General features: G+C 54.1%; 1 protein-coding gene across 38 annotated transcripts in view; it reads right to left on the reverse strand.

Moving 5' to 3' along the window:
* Positions 1–18,717, reverse strand: part of RIMBP2 (RIMS binding protein 2) — a 328,353-nt gene that overhangs the window by 57,608 nt on the left and 252,028 nt on the right. For 22 of the 38 annotated variants that reach the window (XR_012420847.1, XR_012420846.1, XM_045366334.2 and 19 more), the window contains 2 exons: positions 17,786–17,836; positions 2,393–2,597 (listed from right to left, as the gene is read on the reverse strand). Coding sequence is in view for 32 of the 38 variants with exons in the window: in XM_045366334.2 (XP_045222269.2) it covers positions 2,393–2,597; positions 17,786–17,836 (256 nt within the window). In the remaining 6 variants the exon portion in view is untranslated. Of the gene's footprint in view, positions 1–2,392; positions 2,598–16,097; positions 16,248–17,785; positions 17,837–18,717 lie in introns of all 38 variants that reach the window. The other 16 variants (XR_012420845.1, XM_065525063.1, XM_045366325.2 and 13 more) reach the window with 2 other exon arrangements.

Below are 18,717 nucleotides of genomic sequence, written 5' to 3' on the forward strand. Positions count from 1 at the left end.
AGGGTTTTCACCATGAAAAGAAAAGGTAACCACGTGAGGACGTGGATAGGAGGTGGTATGTTAATTAGCCTGGCTGTGGTGATTATTTTGCAACTGATTTATGTTACACAGGATCAAGCTGTACACCTTAAATATATATGATTTCTAATTATCCACTATACCTCAAAGTTGGAAAAAATGTACAAAAATAAGTAAACACAGAGGGGGAAAATGTACAAAAATAAGTAAACCCAGAGAGTGAGGGAAGAAAGAATAAAACAAGAGGAGACCCTCAGCAGAGGCCTGGAAGAGGGACCTGTGCTGTCTGCAGGGCGGAGTGTCCTGGTGGGATCGGGGTGTGTGGAGCAGCTCTCTGGAGGCGCTGGTGTCCGCCACCATAAGTGACATGCACTGTGAGGAGAATGCCAGGGCAATGCCAGGGGAGACGGGCATGGGCCATGCCGGGGGACCCCTGGTGGGCGAGGAAAGAGTGATTAAATGAGCTGGGTTCATTAGGAGGGTGCATCTTCCAGATGGTTATTGAACAGAAGCCATGGCACACACCTTCTTCTCTGCCAAGTGGCCCCTGGTTTAGTACAGGCATCGTACCGCTTTGGTTTTTTGGTTTTACTCAGTGTGCATTTTCTGCCGTGGTTAATCAGATTCCTTTTTCCATGCTGGCCAATCCCCGTTCCCACCTCCCTGACCCGGGAGCTTTGCAGTGGGTTCCACATTCACGTGCTGTGAGCCTCGGGCTCACCGGGCAGGCCTGCGACTGCTGTCTTCAGAAGGGCCAGCTTGCAAGGTGGGTCCCTGGCCGGTGTCTGGAACTCAGCTTCTGAAATGTCCTCTACACCGGAAGGAAACATCCCCTGAGTGATAAAGGCAGGCCTGGCTTGTGCACACCACACAGCTCACAGTGAACACCTGCTTTCCTTCTGGGAGTCTGGAGCTTCAGTGGGTACGGTGCCCACACAAGCAGCCCCCAGGAAAAGCTCTGGGCCCGAGTCTCAGTGGGTTTCCCAGAGCAGAAGCCGTGCGTTTCTTGTGGCATGGAGCGGCGCTCTGTGTCCCTTTGCGGGAGGGAGGGAGAGAGAGAGCGTGGAGACACGTGCATTCTGTTTTCCCCTGGGAAGAACTGAAACTGTCTTGTTTTCCTCCGCCCTTCAGGTTTCACAGCTCAAATGTGGTTTCTTGGCAGCCGCCTTCCAGGACCATCTAGAAGAGCCCAAATCACCGTCCACCTTGTCACCTGGTCTGTATGCGGCGTCTGGTTCAGGGGCTCCCTATGTATCATCTGCCCACCAGCAGGAGCTCCGCCAGGGGCCCTGTCTTTCAATGTCACAAGCAGGGCATGCAGCCCGCGTGTCGTGAGTGCCTGGAGATGAGCGACAGAGTGCTCAGATCCTGGTCCCTGCCCACTGGCCTTCCACAGCCATGGCCGCTTACCCCAGCCCGTATTCTCTCTGATGCATGGACCAAAAGTGAAGGGTGTGGGAAGGTGTGGGATGAGGGGAGAGGCAGGAGAACGTTTTTTAACAAGACCCAAGTGGCATCTCCTTATTTTAATGATAAAAAGCACCCAAGGTACTTATATATTCTGATAAGAACCAGGGGAAATGTGCAAATTATCTTTTTTACGGAATTCCAAAGTGAGGTTCAGATGCTCATCTCCCCTAATTGTTTTTAAGCCAACTTCTTAAACAGGTGGGCAGACCTGGCCACGAAACCTGTCTAACCTCTGCATCCCACTTAACCTTCAGCCGGGACATGGCACCTCCACCGAGCTCTGATTAAAGGACACCTGTGATTGTTCTGCCTGCGACCAAGACTAACCCCCCCAGCACGTCCACAGGGGGCTTCTCCCCACCCGGCCTCTAAGGAGGACTGCGCTGGGTGAGGGCTCATGTTCACCACCGCCTTTGCTGGAACAGAGGTGCCAAGCACATCCCAACATCACCAACAGGTTACTGAGATGAGAAGGAAGGGAAACAACCAACGCAGAGAAACGAGCTTCGCAGAGCGCTGGAGTGCCCCGCCAAGAAGCCCCCGTGGAGTTATCACCAGTGTAGTCTCTGCGGCCAGACTCCTGGGTTCACATCCCAGACTGAGCCTTCATCAGCAGCTGTGTGACCCACGCTAGTGCCTTGGTTTTTCTCGCCTGTAAGATGGGCCCATTTTACAGGTGAGAAAATGTGTGGGTCACACGTTCATGGATGCCCGTGAGGTGCTGGGTGCACCGAGTACCCCGTGGCTGCGAGCAGCCCTGTTCTCATCCTTCCTACTGTGGTGGTGGGTCCCTGTACCCTCTGCCAGGTGTCACCAAACCGACTTCACCCGCACACACCGTTGCAGGCCCGGCCAATGGCCATTCTCTCCCCACCACAGCAAGGCGGATGGTCCAGGTGCTTACCTTTGCCGAGGGAGGTGGCTAGGCCATTCACGAACTGCGGAAAAGGCTTGCCGGGGGCCGTGGAGACGTCCAGGGGGGCCACCGTGCTGCCACCCAGCAGGTCAATCTTCCCAGCGTGCTGCCGGAACTTCTCCAGGTCCCGGGACAGCAGGTTGAACTGCTCACTTTGAGTCCGGCATTTCTCTTCCAGCTCTCGAACCTTGGACTGCGCGGCAGAAGCAGGACAGGGGGTCAGCGGTGGCATTTGGTGGTGGAAATGTGTCTGAGCCTGTTCACGTGTGTTGTATGTGTGCACATATGCATGTGTGTGCACGTGTGTGTACACACACACGTGTTGTGTCTGTGAAAATGCATGCGTGGTAAGAGTGTGTGCACGTGTCTGTGTGTGCCGTGTGCAGCAGGGGCTGCCTCCCACCTCCACGGGAGAGCAGTGCCTGATAAACCCAGCTTCTCGTGCCACCTGGCTACTGGCCAATGTGAGAAACCACAGGTGCCAAGAAATTCTGCAAACACTCAGCTCCCAGCCAACCGTAGATTGTTCTGGGCTGTGCGTGCAGCCCGGGCACTTTGCAGTTGGCAGGCTTTGCTAGAGCTGTTTGGAACTTGGAGTATGAGGCTGTGATGCGGCCCAGACTCAGGGGAGCAGCTCAGGTGCTGTCCCACGGATGCAAGGATACAATTCTCATCCAGGGTGCCTGCCCCTTTGGACTGCAGAACGCTTAAGAACGCCACTTTGAGCAATAAGGAATCTATCTGCTACAGTCAGTTAGCAACATTGCTGCATTTGCAGACAACACGAAGACACCTCGGGAGCCCTGGGGAAGCCAAGCGTCTCCCCTGGGGACACATACAGGAAAGGGGTAGTCCAGCAAAGCTCCTTCCTCGGGGCAGGACAGACCTGGGCTGTGTCTAATCTCGGGACATCTCTGACCCTTGTGGGCTTCCTCCCAGGTCAGGGGTACATGGGCAAAGCCCCGCTCCCTGCTCCCCTGGGACTCGAGCTGTGTGTGAGACACGGTCTCCTGAGATGGGTTTCTGGCCCCCATCACAGAAGGTGCAGGACAGAGGGGTCTACAGAGGACCCACCCTTCCTTTCTCCACCGCGCTGACCGCCCCCCGGCACTACGGTAGCTCCTGAGCTGTTTGTTTCTTGTCGGTGTCCACGACGACACTCTCAGCCCTGAGCCTCTGCCTTCTGGCTCGTGGATACACCTTCGACACTCTGCATGGACTCAGCATCGTGCTCAGAGAGCGTTTGCTGAATCAGTGAAAATGGCGAACCCTGAGCTGTGGGTACCATGCTCCTTGTGGGGACGGCTCGTCGGGTCTGCATACAAGGCCGCCTTCTTGCCACTCCTTACTTTAGGACGGCTGGGAAAATCCGTTGTGGGATTATTAATGTCATCTCTGGGGCTGACGACAAACACTGGTGTTTCCCCAGTGAAATGTCAGCCGCATGAGGGCAGGGCTCTGTCGGCCTGTTTCCTGCTGCGTCCCGGACCTGAGCAAAGGGCTCAGCGACAGTCCCCACCTCCCCCTCCTCCGCCCCTCCTCTTCATCCATCCTCTCCCCCACTGTCCCTCCACAAGCAGCAGGCTTCTCAGCTCCTTAGTCCAGAATGAAGCACTATTTATGGCTGAGATCATGGATTTCTAAAATAAACCTAACAAATCCAAAGCCTATAATTAATTTCTTTGATTCATTCAAAGAAATCAGCACTATTGTTCTTTAAGAAGCTGAATGGGCTTGGCCAAGCCGGCTGTGTCTACCGAGGAAGGCGTACAGCTAAAAACCCAGGGGCTCCCGGGCATGACATGGAAAGCATCAAAGGGAATCCAAGCCCGGGGACAGCTCCTACCCCAAATGCGGGGTCTGCAGGTGGGATGATGACTCAGCTTCCGGGGGCTTGCAGGCACTCTGGTTCTGCTGGATCAGCCCTTAAGACAGAGTGACAGGCCCTGCAGGGCAGCCAGGGTCTAGGCCAGGGAACAGCTGTCACAGGCAAGGCCTGACCCCAGAGGGCCCTGAGCTCAACTGTGTGAGCCAACAAGCCCCCAGGCACCCACGGGGCACTTGCGGAGCCTTCCTGGGGCGTGGAGGAACAGGAGACGTTTAATAGTCATGCATTCATTCTAACGTGCGACAGAGAACGTGTAACTGGCACATCCATTCCCTGACATCGTATCTATGAAAATGACCTAACTAAAATAGGCCGGGCATGGTGGCTTATGCCTGTAATCCCAGACTTTGGGAGGCCGAGGCAGGTGAATCACCTGAGCTCAAGAGTTTGAGACCAGCCTGGCCAACATGGTGAAACTCAGTCTCTACTAAAAATACAAAATTAGCCGGGCAGGGTGACACATGCCTGTAGTCCCAGCTACTTGGAAGGCTGAGGCAGGAAAATCGCTTGAACCCGGGAGGCAGAGGTTGTAGTGAGCCGAGATGGAGCCACTGCACTCCAGTCCGGGCAACAAGAGTGAGACTCTGTCTCAAAAAAAAAAAAAAAAAGTGAATAGATTTTTCCTATTACAATCTTGAAATGATAAAATTATAGCAATAAAGAACAGATCAGCGGTTGTCAGGGTTTCGGGTTAGGGGAGGGTGTGACTAGGGAGGGTGTCGTGAGGGAGTTTCTCTGGGTGACAGCAGTGTCTGTACACCTGACGGTGGTGGTGGTAACAAGAATCTGTATATACCGCCAAATGCCATACAGCTGTATACGGGGGGAAAAAAAAGAGGATATAAACATTGGAGAAAGCAAATAAATTCCCCAGCACACCACAGTGCTGCTCCCACGCCAGCTTCCCAGCTTTGAGAGCACAACACTCTGGCTACAGAGACGCCACCGCCGGGAAGCCGGAAGAGGGGCCACGGGAACTCTCTCTGCGTCTTTGTAAATTCCCGTGAACCTAAAATTACTTCAAAATAAAGTTTTCAGAAGTGAAGGGATTTTAAACAACAGGAACTAAGAATACAGGCGGCATGCAGAGACGGTGAAAATAATGAAAGGTACCACGTGAACAGCCAACCTTTGGGGACGTTACACCCCATCGAGGGGGTTAAGGGCGGCTGAGGTCGCAGGGGCCTAAAGCGAGTTCTGCACCTGATGCACACCTACGCGGTGGCCGGCGGGCTGCGGGCTGCCTGCTTTGGTTGCAGGAGGGCGGGTCCGGTGCAACACAGAGGGAAGAGGGCAGGCTGTCTGCTCTCACATGGTTCCATAGGACTCCCAGAAATGACGGGGGCTGGGGGGCCAAGGATGAGGGTGAGCCAAGCAGCAGCTGCAGGCTCTCTGTGGTTTGGTCCCCAGGGCCTGGCAGGGCCACTCCCACGCCTGTGTCCTGTGTGGGCCACAGTGGCACTTCCCAAGGTCAGACCCTTGGCCTGGCCCATCAGTCCATCCTCAACCCCTAGTTCAGGACTTGGCACAGGGTGGGCATTTAACAGATACTCGATGGATCACAATAAGCTGTGGGTAAATGGATCCATGCACAGGAAGTGTGGAGCGCCCTCAAGTTAGAGATGAACCAGGTCACCTCTGTCCAAGGGAGACAGGAAACAGGTGGAGGAGCAGCCACCGGGTGGCTCATCAAGGAACCCCAAGACCTCTGCACAGCGGCCGGTGGGGTTCAAGGAGGGCCGCCACCAGCCTACCGAGGGGCCTGCGTCTTCTGTGCACAGAACGGGGCCTGGAGCGCAGACTCACAGGATACCTACAGCTGAGGGTTCCCCGTGGGAGAGGGAACCTGGCCCTGATGAACACCCAGGCCTGCGATGGCACAGTGCGTGACCACGGGTGAGGAGAGGCCACACCACCCAGGTCCGCACGAGTGCCTGAACCCCAGAGCCACAGCCTCAGAGACCCCTGCAGGGCCGGACACGCCTTCCCTCTGCGGCCGAGGCTTGGGGTGACTGGACAATGAGCTGAGGGAGGAGGGGCGGGAAAGGGCTCAGGCCTGAGCATCCCCCAGCTCGGGGCAGTGGGGTGAAAGGCCAGGCAGGAAGCCCCGGGGCCAGAGTGCCTGTGAGCAGCCAGGGCAGCGCCCGGCAGAGGTTAGTCCCGTCCTCTGTGAAACAGCCATGATGACAGAGCCTGTTTCTAGGATGAGCGTGAGGGCAGAGTGCGTCAGCGCGGGCTTAGTGCTCCGAAAAGGGCAGCAGATGGAATGCTGGGCACACGGAACTGCCGTTGGCAGCGGCGGCGGCGCTCGCAGGAGCAGCTGCAATCACGGTGGCAGTGTCGGTATTGATTAGCCGTACCAGTATCAGTGGTACTGGTATTTTTATTTCCTGCAGTAGTAGCAGCCTTGCTTTGGTATGAAGGAGTGTTAGCAGCAGTGGTAGCAACAGTAGTGTTTTTTGTAGGAATCGCATGGGTGTGAGCAGTGGTGTAGTAACAGTGATGCTGGTATTAGTATTCATAGCAGCACAGCACCAGCAGCAGCGGCAGCAGCATTGGTATTATTCGTACTAGTCGCAGCAGTATCATTATTACGACCTGCAAGTGTACTGGTGTTATCCTTCACAGTAACAGTTTGGTGTTAGTATTAGCAGCAGCAGCAGATGCAGTATTAGCAGCAGCAACAGCAGGGATACTGGTATTCTCAGCAGAGTAGCAGCCAGCCACTGTCCTTGCTTCCCCTACAGGTTCCCCAGGGCCTGGCACCAGGGACATCCACCGCGCTCTGAGGGGTGTTGGGAGCAGGAGGCCCACGGGCAGCAGTGACGGGGGAGACCCAGCTTGCCTGAGCCCCCTCCCACAGTCCCCTCGCCCACCTGGGTTCACTGCACAGGAGATTCCATGCCCTCCTGTGACACAAAGTCACTCCATTCTTGAAGTCCGAGAAACGCCCCCAGGCTCCCAGCTGCCGCCTCCTCCCAGACGGTGTTTCTCCTCCAAGGGGTCAGCAGATAGGGCCAGTGGTTCCCCATTCACAAGGGACCCATCCCCAGGACCCAGACACCTCCCACCAGGCTCCACCTATGACACTGGGGGTCACATTTCAAAGGGGCCGGTGCCTTGGTCGTGTGCAGCCCACCAAAGGCAAAGCTAAAGCTTCCGGTTTCCCAGGATCAGCAGGGCGCCATCCCCTCCACATCTCCTGTTGCTATGTAACCTCCAAGGTTGGATGCGGGGCCCGGCAGGAGGTGTCTGGGTTCTGGGGTTGGATCCCTCATGAACAGCTTGGCGCCGTCCTTGCCATAATGAGCAGGCTAAGTTCACACAAGGTCTGGGTGTTGAAAAGAGCCTGGCACCTCCCATACCCTCCTGCTCTCAGCACACGACCCGCCTGCTCCCTCTTCGCCTTCTGCCATGATTGTAAGCTTCCCAAGGCCTCCTCAGAAGCCAGCACGCCGTCTGTACAGCCTGCAGGACCATCAGCCAGTGACTCCTTCATAAACTACCTTCACAAATGGCCCAGCCTCAGGCATTCCTTTAGAGCAAGAACAGCCTGACACACCCAGGGAATTTTCAATTTACCAGAAAAGCTCACATTTTAAACACTGGTGAGCATTTAAAGGCTCATCAGCAGCCTGGGCTGACAGGCATGTCTAGAGATGGCTGCAGGCTGTGGCTGCTGGCCGTGGTGCTGCTCTGCACGACAGCATGGTGGCACTCCCGCATCAGCAGGTTGGGTGTGTGGGGGACCAGGTTGGATCAAATGTCTCCTGGCCCTGTAGATGCCCCAGTTGTACCCACATAAGCCTCCGACCCACAGGACGATCCCTCACTTGCTCCTGGGCCTGGAGGACTCTGGAACCTAGAATTTGCAACCCTCGGTGCCTACATCCACCTGGGCATTGAGCACGTACTTACAGACATGCTGCGCAATGCGTTGCCATAATTGAGAATCCCCCCCCAGGGTTGGCCAGTGCAGACACCAGGAAGGCTGCGCTGCCACAAACCTGGAGACTGCTGCTCCAAGGATGCCTGCCTGACTGCGTCTCCACTGAGGCCCCAGGCACGCTACTCAGCATGACCAGTATCAGGAAAAATAAACAGTAGAATTATTGGCTTTTTCCTAAGCATAAGGGATGGGAGGAACGGGCATTCGTTGGTTAAAGTGAAGCTATGTCACCCAGCTCACACATCTTAGCACTGCCCCACCTTTGAACGAGCAGGGCGTAGACTAGTGAGACCCTGCTCCTGCGGTCTCGGGGATGGTGCTCAGAGCTGGGTCTCCAGCCAGTCCTGTGTGCGGACACTGATTTGAGGAGTCTGGTTGCCCTCGCCCCTGTCCAGCTGACATGCTTTCCCCGAATGAGCGCCGTGGGGCCAACGTGCAAGCATCCTCCTCACAGTGCAGAGCGCTGGCACCACGTGGAGCTCACAGGCCAGGCATGGAATGTACCCTCTCGTGCCTGCTTGTCCATAAGCACGTGCTCAGTAAATGCTTGTCTGATGGGAGAATCTGCTGTGAGACTCGCTTTCCTTGTAACCTACACTGAAGGTGTGGAACAGGGGCACAGCCTCCCCCACCTCAAATTCCTACCAAGGAGAACCTAAGAGTCGTGCCCGTCCACACCCAGCTTGTTTGCACCTTTCCTTTCAGCTCCTCGCCTGAGCACAACTCCCTGGCTTCTTGGCAGCAGCCGAAGGCTCTCATGACTGCCAGGGGGGTCCCTGCTGGGGCTAAGAGCTTCCAATTGCCTGTGGGGAGGAATTGCCAGCAGAAGCCACTTCCAAAGCGTGCTGAGACAAAAGAGCAACCCGTGGTCCTACCCCAGGCAGGCACATTTACACCTCAATGTTTATTTCCGGATACAGAGTGCTGTCCTATCTGGGTTTGGGACTGGGTGTGGGTGTCACCCTGGCTGCAGGGATGCAGGGACACACCCAGCCACATGGTGCTGGCTCCTCCCCATCCCGAGGCCACCTACAGGCGCTAGGGCCTGCAGGGCACTGCTCAGAAGCAACTGAGTCCAGACCAGGCAGGAACAGATGGCACAGTCATCAGGCAAATCAACTATAATTGGAACAAACAGCAGAGGCTTGCAAATGTGGATGTGGCTATTTCTAAAGACAAGGGGGAAGCATCCAAAGACACCCCCGCAGCTCTCCCGGCTCCTGGCTCAGTGCCCTCCTCTGGCTTCCCGGCCTCTGTGAAGAGGGGTGATAAGCAGGCACTGTGCTGGCGGCTGGCATCCAAACGGGGTGGTTCTGAGAGCAAGGGGCCCGATGCATAATCACTCCAGAATCACAGGCAGAACCCAGGGACGGTCCAGGCTCACTGGGTCGTTTGACTTAGTGTCAGAGGCATTCAAACCACAGCGACTCCATCTTGAATAGGGGCTGGGAAAGATGAGGCTGAGACCTACTGGGCTGCAATCCCAGATGGTGAAGGTGTTCTGAGTCACAGGATGAGAGAGGAGGTCAGCACAAGATACAGGTCACAAAGACCCTGCTAATAAAACAGGATGCAGTAAAGGAGCCACCAAGACCCACCAAAACCAAGATGGCAATGAGAGTGACCTCTGGTCATCCTCACAGCACATTATGCGCTCATTACAATGCGCTGGCTGCTAAAAGACACTCCCCCCAGCGCCATGACAGCTTACAGATGCCATGGCAACATCAGGAAGTTACCCCACATGGTCTGAAAAGAGTGGAGCCCTCAGTTCTGGGAACTGTCCACCCCTTCCCCCCCACAAAAACTCCTGAACCATCTATGCCTTGTCCAGCACATAATCAAGAAATAACCACGAATAGCCCACACTGCTGCTCTGCCTACGGAGTGGCCATCCGTTCGTTTCTTTACTTCTCTCACACACTGGCTTTCCCTTTCCTCTACGGACTCACCCAAATTCTTTCTTGTGCAAGCTCCAAGAACCCTCTCCCGGGGTCTGGATGGAGGCTGCTTTCCAGTAACATCAGGAACAATCTGGAAACAAATTGTCCCCTGTGCTGTCTTTATGTGATTTCATTGCTCACTGGCTGAATACCCACTATGTGCCAGGCCCTATGTGATTTCATTGCACACTGGCTGAATACCCACTATGTGCCAGGCCCTATGTGATTTCATTGTTCACTGGCTGAATACCTACTATGTGCCAGGCCCTCTGTGAGTTCATTGTTCACTGGCTGAATACCCACTATGTGCCAGGCCCTATGTGATTTCATTGTTCACTGGCTGAATACCTACTATGTGCCAGGCCCTATGTGATTTCATTGCTCACTGACTGAATACCCACTATGTGCCAGGCCCTGTGATTTCATTGCTCACTGGCTGAATACCCACTATGTGCCAGGCCCTATGTGAGTTCATTGCTCACTGGCTGAATACCTACTATGTGCCAGGCCCTCTGTGAGTTCATTGTTCACTGGCTGAATACCCACTATGTGCCAGGCCCTATGTGATTTCATTGTTCACTGGCTGAATACCTACTATGTGCCAGGCCCTATGTGATTTTATTGCTCACTGACTGAATACCCACTATGTGCCAGGCCCTATGTGATTTCATTGCTCACTGGCTGAATACCCACTACGTGCCAGGCCCTATGTGAGTTCATTGATCGGTTGAATACCTACTATGTGCCAGGCCCTATGTGATTTCATTGTTCACTGGCTGAATACCTACTATGTGCCAGGCCCTAGTGAGTTCATTGATCATCGGCTGAATACCTACTACGTGCCAGGCCCTATGTGATTTCATTGATCGGTTGAATACCTACTACGTGCCAGGCCCTACGTGATTTCATTGTTCACTGGCTGAATACCTACTACGTGCCAGGCCCTATGTGATTTCATTGTTCACTGGTTGAATACCTACTATGTGCCAGGCCCTATGTGATTTCATTGTTCACTGGCTGAATACCTACTATGTGCCAGGCCCTATGTGATTTCATTGTTCACTGGCTGAATACCTACTATGTGCCAGGCCCTGCCTGGGGGAGTCATGCATTGCTGGTGACTCAGAGAGACCTACCGGGTAAGTCGGTGTTAGGCCATTGCACCAGGGCAGAAGACGAGGCCAAGAGGAACTCGCGGTCACACCCCCAGCGGGCAGCAGGACCTACCCAGGTCTCTCCGGCTGCCGTCTCTGAGTCTCTCTGCCCAGGGCCCACCTGAGCCCAAGCCTGCACCCTCACTCACCCACACATCCCCCCCAACACACTCACTGGCCCAGGGGTCACCCAGCCTCTGAACAAGAGCCAGGCAGGGCTGGTTCCCTGCAGGCCGAGCAGGTCGAGCAGGCCCAGCACCTGGGACCACAGCCCTTTACCTTCAGGGGCCCACAGACATGGTTCCACCTTAGTTTCCTTTAAAATCGGAAAAGAAGTGAAAAAGGGTGGTAAATACATAATGCATCCAACCATCCATCTTTATTCCACCCTAGATGCAAAATACAACTGTGAGGATTATTTTATGGAGGAAGGGATGATCCCTAAAGGCAAAGGCCCACAGCCCACAATCGTCCACTGTGGGCCTGAGGCCAGACCCCTGTGGGGAGGTGGACCCCAGCCTGCTCGGGAAGCAAGCACACTGGCCACCCTGGAAGTCTCCCAGGGAGGAAAGAGGGCTGCTCAGGAAAAATAGCCGGGCTCCTCTGAGGCCAAGACGAACCAGGGCTGACGTCATCTGCGGTTCGATGCCTCACTCCAGGAGGAGATACCCAAGGCACTGTGGAGAGGAGAGGGACTCCCACGAGGGTGCCCTGAAGAATCACCACAGAGCTGCCGACATGCACATGTCAGGCCTCTGAGCCCAAGCCAAGCCATGGCATCCCCTGGGACTTGCACGTGTATATATACATGCCCAGATGGCCTGAAGTAACTGAAGAATCACAAAAGAAGTGAAAATGGCCGGTCCTTGCCTTAAGTGATGACATTACCTTGTGAAAGTCCTTTTCCTGGCTCATCCTGGCTCAAAAAGCTCCCCCACTGAGCACCTTGTGACCCCCACTCCTGCCCGCCAGAGAACAACCCCCTTTGACTGTAATTTTCCTTTACCTACCCAAATCCTATAAAATAGCCCCACCCTTATCTCCCTTTGCTGACTCTTTTTTCGGACTCGGCCCACCTGCACCCAGGTGACTAAAAGCTTTATTGTTCACACAAAGCCTGTTTGGTGGTCTCTTCACACGGACACGCATGACAGCACACGCCAAACACACAGCACTGGCGCCAGCTCCTCACAATGTTCCCCTGACCAGGAAGCCCAGATCCCCACCTGTCAGCCCAGCCACATGGTGCCAAGCATGCCAGCCCCTAGACTTTCCTCAAAGCACCTGAGAGGGTGTTACCAGGCTGACTTCCTGCCTTCAGGGCCTGGCCCTGGCACTTGGGAGCTGTGTGTCCTCGGGTAAGTGGCTCATTGTCTCTGTGCCCCATTGCCTAATCAGCAAAATGAGGTGACAGAGAACCTCAGGCAGCGGTTTCAGGGGTTAAATATGACTGTACCTCTCAACGGCCTGGGGTAAAGCAACTTCCTGCATTCCTACCCCCTGCTACTGCTGAACACCCAGGGAAAAAAATCAGCGGGTGAAGGCGGCACAGCTGCTGCTCCCTCAGTCTGGAGCTGCCAGCACTGACTTACGATTCAGCCTACAGGCAGGACCAGGGCCGCCGTCCCCTCTGCCCCCACCCAGCATCCACAGGGAGGTCAGAGTCGAGCTGATGGGAGGCTGTGCTGTACAGAAGCCCATCGAAGGCCTGGATTCCGGAGCCAGACTCCTGGGGCTTGAATGGGATTCTGCTCATGACTGTCTGAGACCCTCGGGTGGGTCATTCATTAACCTGCCTGTGCCTTGGTTTCCCCCAGACATGAAGAAGATCAAGCAAAATGGGCATTATCTTGTAGATGTCTCAATGTGTCTCCAACGCACTCTCAGGACAGGGCCCAGCACAGGGCACCTGTTCGAGGTGGTGGTGCTGCTCTCAGTGTTTTCTTTTGCTTCTCTGTTTTGATTTGACTCTAAGTGCCAAAGAAATTACTTAACTCCTAGTAGCTGGAATCTCCCTGCTCTCAGGTTCTTAGGTTTACAAAAAGAGCTGTCTCGACAGGCAAGTTCCTAAAAACCTGTTCTATGTTTAAATCCTGATGCACATCTTTGCTAAACCCCAAAACCAGCCCAGGGTACTCCTTGGGCCTCAGGACTTCACGCAGCGCGACCAAGAAAAAAGACACTTCCCCGCTGCCACCAAAACCTCCTGGCCATTCATTCTTTAGAGAACAAGGCCTAGAAGTGTCCCTGGCACTGGAGTTGTGTCTATGGGTACCATGAAAGGAAAATAAATCACAGGACCCCACAATCATGAAGCCAAAGGGAAGCATCAAGCTGGGAACTGTGTCAGCAAACCTGCCTTTCATTTTATTTCTAAATAAGATAGCTGCAAAGATTAAAAAGCTACAAAGCTCCCTCACAATTTGCGTACAAAGAGATCCCTTGTGGGCCTCCAGATCTTTACCCTAAAACAGTTCTGTTGAATTTCACCCAGGCAATGTAAATTGATCATTTATCTCCACAGGGGTGGGACAAAAGAACTCAGCTCCTAACCCTCTGCTCACCCGAGACAAATGTGTATCTGGCTGTTTCTTCTGCCCTATTATTTATGCAAAAATGCAGACTCACTGAGCCAGACTAAGGCATAAATGATTATTCCTCTGCCTCCTTCTCACATGGAAATTGTGTATTCAGTGAAGGCCTCATCAGAGACTCAAAAGAATGCAACCCGTTGTCTCTTCTCTACCTATTGAAACCACCATTGCAAAGTTATAACTGAGACAGTGAAAGAGATCTGACCTAACTCCCTCCTGCTTCTAACCTCCAAGCTGTCCTTGTTCACTCCTGGGTGTAGGCTGAATGAACTCTGTGAGGAGCTTAGTGTCTAGTTTAGCTTTGAAACAAAGAAGATAACAGCCCTTTCCCAAAACAAGCCTCCTTCCCTGCCTGGAAATAAGATTGCCTTTGCAGGACTAACAAATTGGCCACAAGACTATAAACTATTGTTTGAGAGTCATGCAGCTAGAGGCCCGCAAGATTCTGACCCTCCCCAGATTGCTCCTGGAGACAACCTCACTATTGTAAAACCTAAGATCAGGTCTTGAGATATTTTGCAGCCCTGCCCTGTATGGATCTGGTCTGATCATCTGGTCTTGTGGCCCCCACCCAGGAAATGACTCAGTGCAAGAGGACAGCTTCGACTCCCTGTGATTTCACCTCCAACCCAACCAATCAGCACGCTCAACTCCCTGCCCCCTCGCCACCAAATTATCCTTAAAACCTCCAGTCTCCAGATTTTCAGGAAGACTGATTGAGTAGTCATAAAACTCTGGTTTCCCACACGGCCAGCTCTGTATGAATTACTCTTTCTCTATTGCAATACCCGTGTTGATAAATTGGCTGTATCTAGGCAACGGGCAAGGTGAACCCACTAGGCAGTTACGCTATGACCCAGAAGCCTCCACTTCAAATGGTCTCACCTTTGCCGACCAAACGAATGGACACCTTACCCATACTGATGGCTCATGTCTCTCTAAAATGTATAAAAGCAAAGCTGAGCCCAGACGACCTTGGCCACATGTCATCGAGACCTCCCGAGGCTGGGTCACAGGTGCGTCCTGAACCGATTGGAACTCATCTCAGACGCCTTTGGGTCACCGTGTGCTCAGGGGTTTTATGTAACGTGTTCTGGAGTGTATCTTATCTAGGCGCTCTCTGTTGTATCTGGCTGAGCGTGGAAGCAGGTTGCTCTGCCCAGTGGAATGTTCTGTCTACAGAAAGTCACCAACATGCCCCATTCTCCAAGGACACAAACACCTAGACGTGAAACCCCCACTGCACACCACAGGTGGTTCTTTGATGGGTGAGTGGGCAGGACTTGACAGCCATGGTTTCTCAGTCAACAGCTGCAGTGTTGGGATCAGGTTCCCAAGGTGGACCCTGCAAAGGCCAAGGCTTCTCAGGGAACGCACTGCTGAAATTGCTCTCTGCCTCCCAGTAGCCAGCCTCACAGACTCCCTCAACAATGCTTCTCAGACCTCGGCGGCATGAGAAACATCTGGAAGGGTGATTACAGTCAACCTTGGGGCCCCTCCCTGAGGAGTTCAGATTCAGCAGGTGCGAGGCCGGGCCTGAGAAGCTGCTTTGCTCATGAGCTCCTGGGTGCTGCTGCTGCCCCAGGGAACCCACTTAGAGAACCACTTGTCCAGCAGTGGGAAAGGCCATTCCTTCCACGAACTCACCATCCAACTCAGAGGTGTGGAAAACTTTCAAAGGCCTGTCCGGCGGGGGGGCAACCTAGCCTCTCCTCCACCCCAAGGGGAATAGCAAGGGGGTGGTCTGTGACAGAGAGGAGCACAGGCAGCCTCCCTGGCCCGTGGGAAGGAGCTTGCTGGCCGCACAACGCAGAGGCAGAACGGAAGGGTGTGATGCTCAGGTGTGCAGCGTGAATTCTGATGACCAGTAACTGAATTAACAGAATTCAGGGTTATCCGCTAGGCTCTCTCAACAACTCTGGCCCAAGGGTAGAATCAACCCACAATTTCTCTCCCCTGTGGTCATCTGAACCCCAGGACTGCTGTGCCAGCCTGAGAGTCACAGCCTTGGCGGGACAGGAAGAGCCATGTGTCTGGGCCTGCGCGTCACCTCAGCGAGCAACGCGTTGCATTTGACGCCCGGATGAGGGGGAGGCCCTGCTCGTGGAGCTCCTTGAAGCAGCTCCTCGGCTCCCCCAGGCTGAGGAACCCCAACCACCCCCCACCTGCGTCAGAAGCTGCAGTTCAGGAAGCAGAGGCAGGTCAGAGCAGGCCCAGGACTCATGGCCGCGTCCACTCACGGGAAAAGCATCGCCAAGCACGCCGGGCAGGGAAGATGCTATTCTCTAGAATACCTGCATGCTGTCCAAGGTGTTCTGCGCGAAGAGCAAAGCAAGACAGTTACAGAAAGACGCCGTAAATAAAAGACGACACAATTCCCAGCACATCTGAATTGCCTTCTCTGTTTTTCGAACCAAAGCACGCTGCGTTGCGACCGTCACCATGTTTGAAAGCATGCACCACCAGCAGCACGGGGTGACAGGTGACGGCGGGATCGTGGAGGACTGGTCCCTCAGAGGCGGATTGAAGCCACACAGGGTCACGTCAATGGGCTCCGGGGCAACTGGGGAGAGGGAACTACCTTTTCTGCTAGGAGATGATGCAGATTAAAGTGCAGTGGATAACTCAGGCCAGGGAAAGTGAATTATTTTCCAGGGAGATAAATGGCCATTTGGAGGTCTGTTTCTGTTCTCCCAGGTTATATATTTTCCTATTTGCTATTCATCCCACTCCTCCCTCCAGATAGTTATTAACTAATGGAGGCTTTCAGAAAATCCATTTTAATATATAGGATGATAATGATGAAACCTTTTCCTGTGGGAGGAATAGACTTTAAAAGGCAACATAAGAGATGCACATAAGCCTGTTTTCAGTGGCTGCTGCTCCCCCGGGGACAAGGGACAAGGTCATTCCGAAGAGGGCAGCCTCATCCAATACTGGGAAACCGTGGCCTCTCTTAAGGGAACATTACCCGGAGGAGGCCACCCCAGGGCAGATCCACTCCTATGTAAATCTCTCCTTGTGGGGTGGTAAATTACACCATCCATGACTTCAGCAGGTGGGGGCCCCAGCTCACCACAGCCCATCCACTGTGCATGACGGATGCAGACAGCAGAGGCCTCAGGGGGACCCCACAGCCCTCCCCGTCTGCCTGGCTACTCAGTCCCAAGGAGGCTGGCACTGGACCAGGAGCCAGGGACAGGGGTGGGCACTCCCAACACGCCACTCATGCAGGTGGGACACAGTGGTCGTTTCCTTCCCAAGGCCAGTGGGAAACATCTCTGGGAGGCAGGAGAAGGTCACTCACGCAGCGTTTGCGAGGACCACACCCGGGGAAGTGCCTCGGATGGCGCTGAGGACTCTGATTCCCCAGGCCCTCCTTACTCTGATCCTACAAATGCCTCCCCAGCATGAGTAGCATACCTAAAAATGGTACCCCAGGGCAGTTCATCAGGGGCCAGGGCAGCCTCTGGAGGGGCCACCTGACTTTCTCCCTGGGGAAATCAATTCGCAAGCAAGCGAGTGAGCCATGCCCCCTTGCTTTCCGCCCAAGAGGAGCCAGCAGAGGACAGCAGACCACATCTGAGACACACAATTCTGGGTCTGCGTGTGTGGTCAAGGGAAAGCTGCTTAACCTCTCTGTGCCTCAGTTTCCCTGTAAGAACGGACATCGACCTGGCACCTGTCGTACTGGTTGCTTGTGAGGCCGACATGAGAAGATGCATGAACAGCATCTAGTAACTGGTGCACCAGGCTCACTTCATAAACATCATCTATTATTTCTAGCAGGTATCAACGCAACTCTCCCCAGTGTCCCCCACCCCCGGGCAGAAAGCAGGGGCACGCTCCTTACCTCTAGCAGCCGCACTGCGCCTTCATGCTCCTTCTTAGCCTCAACCTGAGCCTTTTTTGAGGAAAAGAGAGAAAAAAGTAAATGTCCAAATGAGAAAGAAGATAATCGGATCAATGTCTGAATCACTGGGGGTGAGGGGTCATTCATTTTTATTCCTCTAATAGAGGAATTAAAATTATTCCTATTCGTTATTTATTTTAACTTTAATTGAGTTTCAGAAATACATGTGCAGGTTTGTTATACAGATAAATTGCACGTCCGAGAGGTCTGGTGCACAGATTATTTCTTCCTCCAGGTGGTAAACTGAGTAGCAGAAGTATCCCTCCAGTGCCTCTGACAGCACCTTCGTCTGCCCAGACGTCTGATGAACTGCTTTGGAAACAAAACAATCCTGCAGACTTGACCCCCAATCAGCTCTAGGTTCCCTGAGACCTCCCCAGGTCCTGGAGGAGGGGCTGGGGCTGGGTCCTGAGCACACAACAGGTCTTGGCACCTGCAGCCTGTGGCAGGGCCGCCCTCTTCAAAGCACTTGTGTCAAAGCCATCCGGACCCCACAGAATAAGTAACTTCACACATTTCACTACAGAAATGTCTTGGGATGGCTGCTGCCCGGGCAAAGGGCAGATTCAAACACAGCTGAAATGGAACACTGTTATTTCTTGTCCTCACAGGCCTGGAAGTCCCAGCAGCATCATGACGGTAAGGATCTGTCGCGTTTGCCTGCCTGGCTTCAATGCCCTCCTCTCCTGGGAAAAGCCTTTGGACTGGCTGGGGTCTGGCCCTCCCCTGTGCTAAGCACGGTTCTGGACCCTCAGCGACTGGTGACCTGGGTGGCATGGGGCCTACGGAGGGCAATGGGCCTCTGCCTGAGAATGCTGCAGGAGCGGGAGGCTCCTTTCTACTGGACTTTGGCTTGGGAGGAGATGAGGCTG

This window comes from Macaca fascicularis, chromosome 11 (genome assembly GCF_037993035.2).
Source record: "Macaca fascicularis isolate 582-1 chromosome 11, T2T-MFA8v1.1".
Classification (NCBI taxonomy): Eukaryota; Metazoa; Chordata; class Mammalia; order Primates; family Cercopithecidae; genus Macaca; species Macaca fascicularis.